General features: G+C 37.4%; 1 protein-coding gene across 6 annotated transcripts in view; it reads right to left on the bottom strand.

The window, feature by feature from the left end:
- adgrb3 (adhesion G protein-coupled receptor B3) overlaps positions 1-13,085 on the bottom strand; it is a 184,601-nt gene that overhangs the window by 89,272 nt on the left and 82,244 nt on the right. For 4 of the 6 annotated variants that reach the window (XM_079854432.1, XM_079854429.1, XM_079854430.1 and 1 more), the window contains exons 3-5: positions 9,345-9,455; positions 6,060-6,221; positions 2,578-2,742 (exon numbers count right to left, since the gene is read on the bottom strand). In XM_079854432.1, coding sequence (XP_079710558.1) covers positions 2,578-2,742; positions 6,060-6,221; positions 9,345-9,455 — 438 coding nt within the window. The remainder of the gene's footprint in view (positions 1-2,577; positions 2,743-6,059; positions 6,222-9,344; positions 9,456-13,085) is intronic. The other 2 variants (XM_079854433.1, XM_079854431.1) reach the window with 1 other exon arrangement.

Raw genomic sequence — 13,085 nt, forward strand, 5'->3', positions numbered from 1 at the left:
GAGAGGAGAGGAGAGGAGAGGAGAGGAGAGGAGAGGAGAGGAGAGGAGAGGAGAGGAGGTGTTTCAATACGTCTCTTTTGTCCACTTTCAACCACGTCTGTCCTGATTTCTTTGAGTGGGGGTGGGGGGGGGGGGGGGGGGGTTTTTATATATTCTTAGAATTTGTATTACTATGTTTCTTGTTGTATTTGTATTTGTATATGTGCACTGGAAGCTTCAGTACCAAGAAAAATTCCTTGTGGGTGCAAGCACACTTGGCAATAAAGCTCTTTCTGATTCTGATTCTGATTCTGATTCTGAAATGTATGGGCTTTTTTCAGATCTTTCTATCTAATGGATGACATTAAAATCACACTATTTACATACAGTATGAACGCAACCGGAGACAACGGAGAAACATACAGAGAGCAGCAGCTTTCGTTTCTGATCTGACAGCGGCAAGATCACGCCAAACGCATGTTAGAAATCAGGAATGGTGAGAGAACATTGTGCTTGGCATATTTTTCATCTTCAAACCAAACTTGGGTCGTCAGCCGGCAAAGTTTAAATCTCGTCTGGCTGGATCTCTTCCCATAATGTCTATGCATTAGGTCAGTAGGCGGAGAGTAGGTGGTATATTGAGGCTGTTCGAATGCATTCAACCATATGAGCATTTACACTATGAAAAATGCGTTTTCGACTACCTCTGGAAGTGGTCGAAAGTGGACAAACTCAAAACATTTTAGATCCCGTTTACACCATAGACTGTAAAAAATATGGACAAAGCGTCTGTGACGTCACCCATAGACTTTCTGAAGAACGGGTTTGAAGCCGTTTATGGGGGGTATGGGCGGCGCCATCTTGGAAAATCTCGGGAAATTCTAACCCCACCCACCTTTTGGCCAATCCATATATGGGTAAAAGGGCGGGCTTTGTGTGAGACTGGAACGATGTCATTTTCGCGTGAAGCAACATAAACAACAATGGATGACATACAGCAGATCTTGTTCTTGCTTCTCGGCGTGTTTGTCACAAGAAGCCAAGCGCCGACATTAACTTAGGCGTTTCTCAATAGCAAGTACGCAAAGTTCGGACTTAATTGCCAAATCCGGAGAATGACTCCCAAGGACGCGAGTCCGGTTATTCTGCGTCACTCCGCTCGCTCGGCTACTCCGGTTATCTCTGTATGTATATTTTAGGCAACAATAAAACGAAATATGTTATAAAACACCACACTGCCTCTTTTCGTTTTAATTTAAAGAAATCTTAAACATTATAGCCACACAAATGTGGTTCAGGCAACGCGTATTGATTATATTCACTGCATAACGTTAGCCTATTTATAACAAAACGAAATATAAAACACAACCCTGCCTCATTTCGTTTAAATATAATATAAAAATATTAAACATTTTAATATGGTCCAGGCAATATGTGCATTTGTTCTAAACAACAGATGTTGCAGTAAACAACATTACAGATCATCTTCGTTGTATTAAAATTTAAAATGACAAAATTCAACCCAGTCTCTTTTTGTTAAATTTCAGTTTTATCAATATTAGCCATTATAAAAGTATAAGTAAAAGGTACAAGAAGCTATACAAATAAAGCAAACAATTCAGTCAAACATACAAAGTCAGCGCTCTAGTCTAACCATACAACGGTAAAGTTAAATAGCTTATAAAGTTATGAAATTTCACTTAACTTTGTTCCCTGGCCAATCGTTTTGGCTGAGGGCTAATTATAGATTCACTAGACCAAAAATCGCCCGTTAGATATACACAAGACGAATTATATCTCATGTTTAACCACTACAGAGACGGCAGAGTCAGCAGCAAACGTCAGAAGGACTAGCCGAGGAAAGGCTGTTCCAGGCGGGGTACATGAGCGCCGAGCGCCCGGTGATCGTCTGGATCGCACAACCTGGATAAAATTTTCAAAAATCTTTATAAATAAACCACAGATTTGAGCTTTAAACAACTACATTCTCGCCTGAAAAACTCTTAAAACTACATTTCATGATACAAAAACAGTAGTATTATATTTCAACTGTATATTAAAAAATGGCGCTTCTTATGTTGTCATTCTCCTTGGCGCAGCCAATGCTCGTTATCAGCTGTCAATCAAGCTGTCAATCAAAGTTAACCACGCCCTTATTTGTCATACATTTTATATCTAAATACTATTTAAACTAACGAGTTAGAAAAAAATTCACCCCCCTCACAGTTGTCAGGCACTCGGAACCTATCGAAAAATACAATAAAAGTCCACGGGACCAACCTGTAAAAACATGAATTTATGCTTTGAAAACGGACATTTTAACATGGGGGCTATGGACATTTGCTCTCTTTTGGGACCTGCCCCTAGCGGATTTTCAATGTATTGCAGTTTTTCGCACTTCCGGGTAGGCTTCATTTTTCAGATTAGAATGTTGCCCCTTGGTTTACACCTGTATTTAGCGTCCACTCGTGATCCGATCGACAAAAAACGCATCTTAATACCAGGTGTAAACAGGGCCAGAATGAGACAAGATGATGCAAGAAGAGGCAAGTTAAGTCATGAAGAATGGAGAAGGCAGTGCATCTAAAGCAGACAGACCTGGGCAGAGGGCAATGTTGCAGAGTTTGCTTTGGGTCTCGGGTCCATCACACGCTCTTCCTCCATGCTGGGGCGGAGTGCACATCCGAGTGCGGGTGCGATGACCTCGTCCACAGGTGAAAGAGCAGAGGCTCCACGGAGACCACTCTTCCCACACGCCGTGCACTGCCAACAGAGGACAAGAGTTAAGACACACGCACGCACACGCACGCACACACGCACACACACACACCCACACACAGCCTCATTCAAATGCAGCAGTGAAACACCTCCAGCACTGACTCTACGGCTGCTCAGCGAGTCTGTTTGTCAACAGCTGTTACACAGCCGCAATGGATCAAAACAACTGCATCATTTCCCCTTTTCTTTACAATTTACCTTTCCCAATCCCAAACCACTCTACCCCCATCCCGAGTACCATGGCTGATGACATTCTTTTGTCTTTTGCGTGATGAAAGACGCGCCGGGAGGAGTGCCGCAGCCGTGCTGCATTCGTCTCAGTTCTCTTAGCGTACTTATCAAAGTCCCAGGTGTGTGTTCTGCTCGTGCACTTACTGGGGCTTAATCCAGTCATCAGTGTCAAGACCGCTGGGCACCGTTTCCCCTCCAAACGTCAAATCCCCCTCTCTAATGCTCTTACTGTATAATGAAAACTCCAGTCCCACTCAAAGAGCATTAATTAAAAACAAACTCTCGTTGAAGCACTCATGGAAAGCCGGCCTTCGCAAAAACCAGCTCAATGACTTTTCCATTAACATAACAATTTTTTTTATTTGCTGTTGGGCTGGCATCTATAAGGAGTTTGGTGATGTCACAAAATAGTGTCTGTGTTGTTCTTTTGACTTATATTAAAGGTATACAGATGTTTTAAACTGATGGGTTTGGGAACCAAAAAAAACAGGTTAAATCAATGCAAATACTAGATGTTAACTATCGCTTAAAATGTGCATATGGAACAGAAAAATAAATAGGCTTATAAAAAAGTATGTTTTGTTGTCTATAAAGTCTGTCCAATTCTAAATTATTTCTATGCAAATTATTTTGAAGCTTGCTACACTACCGTTCAAAAGTTTGGGGTCAGTTGGATTTTTATTTGACGATAAAAAGTGACAGTAAAAGATTTTACATTGTTACAAAAAAAAAATCCATTCTTTTTTAACATTCTAACTTTTTAAAAATTGATAATACTACGACATGTTATATGAGCACCAAATCAGCATTTTAGAATGATTTCTGAACACTGACGAAAAAAAAATTAGCTTCGATGTATGTAAGAAAATACGTAACATTATTTAACAACAATCCTGTTTTTACTGTGTTTTAATAAATACATACAGCCTTGCTGAGGATAAGAGATATCTTTCAAAACGTTAAAAAATCTTACTGACCCATAGTGTAAGTTATCTGACATCCTCTTATCAATGAAAAATAAAAACAAAACTCAAGATTAAATGTAGCCAATTTTCCTATATATCCTATAAGTTGCTATTAATTAATATATAAAAGTGTTTTTTTTTTAAGGACATTTTGTTCAGTTTTATGTCTGTTAGATCACCACATTGATGTTCAATGTAAAATCAAGGTTCTGAAGCAAAAGCCAGGTGAGAACCACTGGACTAAAATGAAACATGACATTTGTCTTCAACAATATAACAGACATTTTTTGACATCTCAAAGAACCAATGAAATGTTTGATTTGTGTCAAAAGATGTCCAAAGGGGAACTCGGATTGAGTTTGGAATCTTTTGGAATTTCAATATATATGGCCGACTATATGAACTTTCTCAAACTATGAAGCGCATGCTGTAGTATGAAAGCATTGTGTGCTAGAGCATAACTTATTGCATAAATGCTTTTATTTTTGTCGCATAACACAGTATGATATGAAATAAGGGTTTACCTCAAAAGAAAAGCAATGTTGTGCTCAATTAGGCTGCTGTCCAAGCTATTCCAAAGGGAGAATCAATGAATTTATTTGAGCATTCAAGAGACTTCTACTTCCAACATAAAGGCCTTATGTCTTTTATATGTGCCTTCGAGCCTTTTCCAACACCAGACTTATCCGAGATGTTTTAAAAAATGTTTTGGTTTGAGAAATTCTGCACTCAACAGCAAGTGTGAGTATCATCTTTAATCTTGGATGGGAAGCAGCTCCATTAATGATGCTTAAATTTATGTGCAGGAAAGTTAATTAGCAGCAATTATAAATCCTCCCCTTGACCGTGAGCATAACGTGAATTTTTTTTTAGTGCTTTAGTTAAATATACTATGGTCAAATATTGCAGTTTATCTTAAAAACCAAATTATCACAGCTGAAGATGATTTCACTTTCAGTAACAATTTACACACACACGCACGCATGCGCACACACAAATGTTGGGTTTGCATGTTTTATGGGGACATAATGATTTTATACAAACTGTATATTCTATCCCCTAACCCTTATCACAACCATCATAGAAAACTGTCTGCATTTTTACATTTTCAGAAAACATCATTCTGTATGTCTTATAAGTTGTTTTCCCCATGGTTACCAAAAAAATAAAAAATCCTTTTGGGGACATTTGGTCCCCACAATGTACAGTAGGGTTAAGGGTTAAAGCTGCATAACAATAATACTGTGTAAACCACATTGATTTAGCCAAATAAAAAGCCTTAAAAGAGCTGAATTGCCATTTTTAGAGCTAATGGTGTAAACAAGTCTCTTTTCATGCCCTTTTACTTAAAATAAAAATCCAGTTAGCTTGTGACATAAGTTCAATGCTGCTGAGGTAACGTGTAAACAGCATTAATTTACCAATACCAAAAGTCCTAAAAGAGCTGAACTGCATTTTAAGAGCTCGTGATAAAAAAACAAGCCTCTTTTCACGCACTTTTACTCGAAATAAAAATCCAGTTAGCTGCTGACAGCCTGTTCAATGGCGCTGTAGTATCGCTGAGCCTAACTCCATTAAGATGGCACCTCCGAAAATGATAAATTAAAGGTCGATACCTCCAGTAATTAAAGATTTTAAAACAAGAGGGTAATTCAGATCGTTTTTTTCTGGCCACAGGGGGATAGATTAGTCATTTCCCCCTTTCTTCGACATTGTTCATCTGCATGCACCAACAAACACTCTTCTGACAAGTTTCACTTTGTGTTTGAACAAGGTTGGCGCTGGAATTATATAAAAAGCTTGGCTAAGTCATACAATGAGAAGAGAAACATGAAAAGAGTGACAAATGAATGAGAAAATTGATAAAGCAACATGAAACAAAACAAAGGACAAGATGAATGATTGAATACACAAGTGGAGAAAAAAAATCATAGCATACACAAAGAAAAATAACCACTAATTATGAAAATAATAATAATACATTGGATATAAAACATAACATGAAGCAATGACAGCAAATAATTTAAAAAATGACAGCAATTTTCTGCCCTGAAGATGAAAGATATAGATTCTGAAGGACAGTCCAGTGTCTGTGACTAGCACTACCTGGGCAGGGGGCAGTGTTATTGCACACCCTGGATTCTCTTAAAGGGCCGCTGCAGTGTGATCCGTAAGGTGAGACACATGTTCTTGTTCGCACCTGCGACCCTTGACCGCATGTAACTGAGCAAGAGCTCCACTGGGACCACTCCTCAGCACCAGGGTCACCTGTAGGAGAAGGGTGACACCAGTTAAAAGCAGTAAAATGGTCATGTGACACCCGAGGGGGTGGAGCCAGTAGGAGCAGGAGGGGTCTCACTAAGTTACACACTAAGAAGCCACAGTAAATCTTAAAGGATCTAAGGGAGAGTGGAATGAGCTCAAAAGGAGCATAATTTCTCTCTATTTGATATGATCCTGCTTGAATGACTTTCAGGGCTCAGTTGTTCCGCAGCAGAGAAGTAGAGATCTACTTTTCTGCAGAGTTTAGCTCAAACACACATATCTATTTAGATCCTAAAGACTTAGGGTGTGTTTGATTAGAGTTACAACTAGGCTGTGTCCAAAACCGGAAAATTGCTATCATCCTGTCTACTAAGAAAACTACATCTGGTCTTATTTTGACCAGAGATGGCATGATCTTAAAGGTATTGATAGGTAACCCAAAAATATCAATTCTGTCATAATCGTTTTACACACCCTCATTTCATTCCAAACTTGTATGATTTTCTTGTATTTTGAAGAATGTTTCAGTCCATTAAATGAAAATGACTTTCACTGTATGGACAAAAAACAGACATTTCTTAACATTTCTTCTTTTGTGTTCCATTGAAGAAAGTCATTCAGGTTTGGAATGACAAAGGTAATAAATGATGACAGAATTTTTGGGAGAACTATCTTTAATTATTTCTCACAATCCCTCTGTGTGCGGTTGGTTAATAGAATACAAATGGCATCTGACAGAGCAATTGGAACTTAGCTTATAAATATAATTTATAACTTATGATATACTTTAAAACTTAATATTAAATATTCATTAGGTTATCTCGAAGCTCAATTGAATTTGTTCTAGATCATTAGACATGACATTACGGCTCAGTCCTAAACCGGTTTCCTTAGGAAAAACCTTCACACAGTCTGTTAAATCATTGACTGACCGGGAAGCAAGACATCTGCCTTTGGTTTCGGACACAGCTAAACTCTGCAGGAAGGAAGATTTCCAGGAGCACAAATGAGCAAACTTGTCCTGGTGGTTATAAGAATGGCCCATTTATGACAATGGCATTAAACATAATACAATTTACAAATATATTCAAATATTACATTGACAGTTGACAATGAGAAAACCTTTAAAATCCAAAGCAGGATCATATTGGCCACAAAATAAATATCATAATAGGAGCTTTTACTATATTAGCATCCAAAAAAAATACTAACGTCATTTATATTTTAAAATCATGCATGCAATCAATTAGATGAAATAAACTGAAAGGAAAAAGGCAAACGAAACTAATAGATGAAATATATAAAATATGATAAACTATGCAGAATGCATGCAACATGGCTTCTAAAAGTTAGAGAATGATCTTTGATGAGAGTTAGTTTCCCACTAACTACGGTTGCACAGAAGAACAGACCTCTGGCCCTCAGTCTAGACTGCAGTTCACTTTTTTTTTAGATCTCAGATCTTCGGGATTTTTTTGCTAAAGCTTCTTGTCTCTTTGAAGCGAAATCAATTAGAATTGGAGATAGTCGAGAAAGAAGGGTACAGGGTTCATTTCCCCCAGCATATTCAGCAGATCACAGCAATTTTCAGTAGCGTTGGTCACATTTGAGATTCACTTGATGGAAGAACTTTCCATGTCGAATCCAAACAATCAAGGCTGTTAGAAGTTCCGTTTGATTACGGTCCTGAGCTGGAAAACATTATGATTTATCAACTGTAATGTCAATTCAATCATTGGCATTGTTTGCTGGCATTAGAATGCATGATTGCGAAATAAAGTTTTCATAATTGTTGGTTTAAAAGCATAGGCTGCTTTCTGGCAAACACATAGAGATTAGCTTTGTGCTTTTTATGTGTTCACTAAATACTGCACTCTGGATCGGCTGTAATTCCCAATGAGCAATTGCATGGCCAGACCAAACACCAATAAGACATTTGATTTCCAGAGAAATTTTGACACTGCCAAACATTTAATAAGCAAGAAAATGGTCTCTCTAAAAGCACATGTTATCAATATCCACAAGATAATGATTTAATTGCCATGTAATGCTGAATAAAGGGATAGTATGAGAAGGAAAATGTTGAACTTAAACATTTAAAGTTTTAATTTTGCCTGTCATCAGCAAATAATGGATACAATAAACTATTTTATTGTTTTAAGAAACGATGAACAGTTTAAGTCTAATGAGCATATTGACCATAAATAATTTAAGATAATATGCTCAAAATGTATGCAACTTTTCTTTTTTTTTTAGTTGCTAGTACACTCAAGATTGGTTTGTTTGTTCTAACTTCCAGAGAATCTCCTGGCATGCCCTTGGGCACATATGGGCAATTTCTGCCGTTCTCAGAGATTAGATTAGATTGAAAGGTGGATCAACTCTGGATGAAGTGGTACAACAACTCAGACAATCTGAAAATGAGAAACTAAATGTAGGATGAATGGCATTCTGTTCAGATATTCATTTATAAATGGAAATAAATCAACAAACACGTGAAAAGACTGGATTGGAATGGAAACAAGGTTGTTAAGGTTTAGTATGCACAATGATTTGCAACTTAAATGATATTGAGTGCTACACAGATGTCACAAATATACAAAAAGGTGCAAAACAAAATAAGATGGCTGCTTAACGTCCCTCCCCATTATCGTCTAGGGAACATGCAGGAAAAAAAAATCAAAGAAAATCAGGGAAATTAAAGCAAAGGAAAGAAAGAGAAACATTTTCAAGTTTCTACATTTTTTTTTTTTTTTGGCACTTTAAAAGGTAATATATAAGGGTTATTTCGGCTCTAAACAGCTGTATAACCACTTGTTTACTGTTAACCATCATTTAATTAATCTCTGTTTAAACAAGTATGGGTTATATTTACTGATTTTAGTGGTTAAAGTCATAAAAACTGTCAAAACAAATAGAAACCAGAAATTCCAATTGGGCATCTTCGTCAGTATGCAAAAATGGCCAATTCTGTTTTTCTCAACGTGGAAGAGGGACAGAAAATAAATATGATAAATAAACATTGTCACTTAAAGGTGCAGTACAGAAGATAGCATGCAAGTGACTTAAGATGAAAATTAAGTTTAGTTTACATAGGAAAGGAAAGAAGCATAACTATTGTATTACCAGTTTGTGCCATAAATTTAGCAGATTCATCTCGCTCCTGTAGGCCCTTTGTGTCATGTACTGATCTTGGCCGCTGACTTTTTACAGTATGTTCTCCGATCATTCCATATTCTAGGGACAGAATAGAGGTTCATGAAAACTAGGCTTTGATACAAATCTTCAGAAAGAGAGAGAGAAAAGGGGAAAAAAAGAGCTTATCACAGTTCTGGAACGTAGAGGTGGCTCGCAAGTACATGGCTTTAAAACAAAATATCACACATGGACAACTTTATTTAACTCGTCATTCTTGTCGTTTATCTTTAGCCTTTCGAGGAAAGCAGAGAACAGAGCACAGAACGGTTTATCAGTGGTGAGCTGGGAGTATTAATTGAGCTTAGAAGCACAGCTATGACACAGAGAAACACATGCAAAATCAACTTACATTGGATTTTAACAAGACGTTGAATTAACCTCCACCCCTCCCATCCCTTCCCGAAAACGAACAAAAAAGAAAGGATAAAAAAAAAAGAGAGAAAGGAACATGTGTAAGCCATTGGAAAGCCACAGAGGAAGGAAGGGGGGTGGCGAGGGAAGGGGGGGGTGTCATGGACATGCTAGATTGATCCACAGTGCCTGCAACAGATCCAGGCTTTTGGAATAATTAGTTAGTTAAGAACCAGAATTAGTAAAGGAATTATGTGCTGTTACATCTTGCCGAAAATCAAAAGATGAATTATCTCGCAATTGTATGCTAAGCTGGTTTTGGATTAATTACACTCTTTTCGGCACAACAATATGGTTCATTTGTCTTTGTTCTTATCAAAATCAATTAATTCATTAAAAGTGCTTCGTCAGAAACAAACAAAGTGTCCTGATTCGAAAAGCCTCACCATGAGCCTAATCATTACCCCAGTTGCTTTTTGAAACTATTTTAGCTTGTCTCAATCCATGTATACAACATTTGCTTTTACGTTTAGTTGCAGTCTTGTTTTCAATACATGTTTCGTAGTGCAAGCAATAAGACACAGCCATGCTTCCATTGCTAATTGGGAATTACTTGATTCATGTGAGTGGAAAAAGACAGCACAACTGCTAATTCACCCGAAGAACAGAAACCATGATGTTGCAACAGTGAGAAGCAAAGGTTTGAGGTTGAACGGTCACTGGCTGTGTGTTTAAGAGCTACACTGAATATAATGCAGTTATGGAGGAATTCAGGCCTGTGGCTGCAAGAGCCATATTTGTTCATACATATGTTTATGGCTCTGCCCTTGACCCAAGTGGGCCTAGAGCATTTCCCCACTCCCTTTCTGCATTCTACAGTACAACTTAAAAAAAAAAAAAAAACCTTCAAAGCACTGCCTCGCCCATGCCCACAATACATACTGTATAAATTATGGCAATGTCACACTACAACGTAAGTCACAAAAACATTGTTAGAGTGGGTGGCAAGGGCTTGTCCTCAAGCAACATGTTTTTATTTCTCTGACACAATGCCACACTGGAACCGCATTTGAAGATGTTACAAGTGGGAATGTGTGTAGGGATAATAAATAAGGAATTATCTAAATGCTCAACTTCAGTCCTGGCGTGGAAGTTCCAAGTGGTTGTAAAAGAAGTAACATTCTGAAATCATTTTTTTTTTTAATCATGTAGTTCCAAACCCATATGACCTTTCTTCTTCTGTGGAACAGAAAATGTGAAAATGAGTGCTGTAAAGCTATATATAAAAAAAAAAACGCATAAAAGTTAGTCCATACGTCATGTGCTATATATTCTAAGTCTTCTGAAGTGTTTTGATAGCTTTGTGTGAAGCTCTGACTGAAATTTCAGACATTGCTCACTGAAAATAATAACCTCTCCTAGCTCTCTAAACAAATATAATACCTTTAGACACAGGGTCACGAAAAATTAGAGCATTTTCATGTATGGTTGAAGTATTCCTTTCCTTTAATATGAGAGCAGTATGATAGTTGCTCAATCATTATTTTGTCTAGAAATTAGCTAATAAACAAACAAGTAAGCATCCAAATTAAAGTTCCCATGATTTTAGTATGAATATGTTAGCCTTCAGGTCATCTATAAGCTAGTGTGCTCCAAAATTTGCATTTAGAAGATAAGCATTCAAAATCGTACAGTCTCTCACTTCCTCTAATATGGATTAATGATTTTGATGACATCACTCTGCACTTCAGCTTCTCATCAGATTTTATGTCCAATCAAATGCTCTCTAGAATGTAGCTTGAATGTAACTCTACACCCGTGCCTCATTTAGTATATGTGGTTCTATGAATTTGCAAATTAGCCCCGCCTCCACTCACTCACACCAGCTCAGAGATCCACTCGTTGACGATCACACGTTGGCGTGATTGGTTACAAGGTAGTTTGTGACGTCAGAAACACCAGCGATTTCAAACCGAGTTTTCGAGACTGTCTTTGGTTCACTGCAGTTTTAAGGAGAAAATACTCAGCAATGGTGTTGACTTATGAATTTGCACAAGGTTTGTCTCAAAGCATATTAAAACACCATATAAATATATAAACAACATTAAAAACTTGATTTTCACCACAGGGGGACTTTAACACTCGTTCACAAAATTGCACAAATAAATAAAGGCTATTTCAATGCTTAATAATGCAAGTAGCATTGAAATAATTTTGCAGTAATATTCACATTTTAAATTTGATTAAAAGATATCTCAGGTTGTTTTTTTTTTGGCCATACAATGAAAATCAACGGGTTCCAAAATGATTTTAGACCCCTTCAAAATATCCTCTTTTGTGTTTCATGGAAGAAAGAAAGTCATACAAGTTTGGAACAACATGAGGGTGAGTAAATGATTTCATTTTTGATTGAACTATCCCTTTAACACCAGGATGATACCTTTGTACCTCTGTGGTCACTATATATTGTGGGATCGCTGGTTCCCCCATTGTGTCTGTTAATTAGCTAACAGTAACTTCCACAAGTTAACCAACTCGAGCAGTATCCACACAGCACTAACCACAAGGAATTCAGGCTGGTTTATACTGCCCTTTTCAGCAGAGATGACAAAATATCTTTAGGAAAAACAGGCAATATACTTCGGTATCAGAGAGAACACGTCTATGTTGTCAGAGAGAGTCGTTCCCATTAGAGACAGTAAACTATATCAGGCTACACTGATTGAGTCTCAATTGTTCAATAGAAGAATCACAAAGTCTCTGCAGACCTAATGAATCCTTATAGCATCACTTCTGTAACAGCATGTTTCCACAGCAACAGTGAGTCAGAGAAAGAGAGGGGGAGAACTTTTTTAAAAATCAAAAATAACTATTCAAATAGGAATGCATCAGTGTGGGATTCATGGTATTTTGCCTTCCATCAGTAAACAGACATAAGTAAGTGAAATGATGCGAATAGTCATTCACATATAGCAAATACCACTTACATGGATGATTAGAACTATTTTAATAGAGCTTGTTATTTAAATTTTAACACTCTTTCCCTAAAATTTAAATCACATGCACAAACAAGTAAAATCCTACATGCATTATTAAGCATTAGGATTGAGAGCTGCGTTGCAGTTATATTAAAATGTTGAATTTTGATTCACTTTTCCATACCGTCTACAGGGACGCATGTCTTTATGCATCATCCATGAGCTTTAGCATCCATTTTAATGATTAAAAAGGTTTGTAATACAGATCTGTTTGTGAGTTTATCGTGAGCACAGCTGAGGTCAGGGGTGGAAATCACGGAGCTCGATCCACAAATGTCAC

The sequence above is a fragment of the Squalius cephalus genome, assembly GCF_949319135.1.
Source record: "Squalius cephalus genome assembly, chromosome: 21".
NCBI classification, from domain to species: domain Eukaryota; kingdom Metazoa; phylum Chordata; class Actinopteri; order Cypriniformes; family Leuciscidae; genus Squalius; species Squalius cephalus.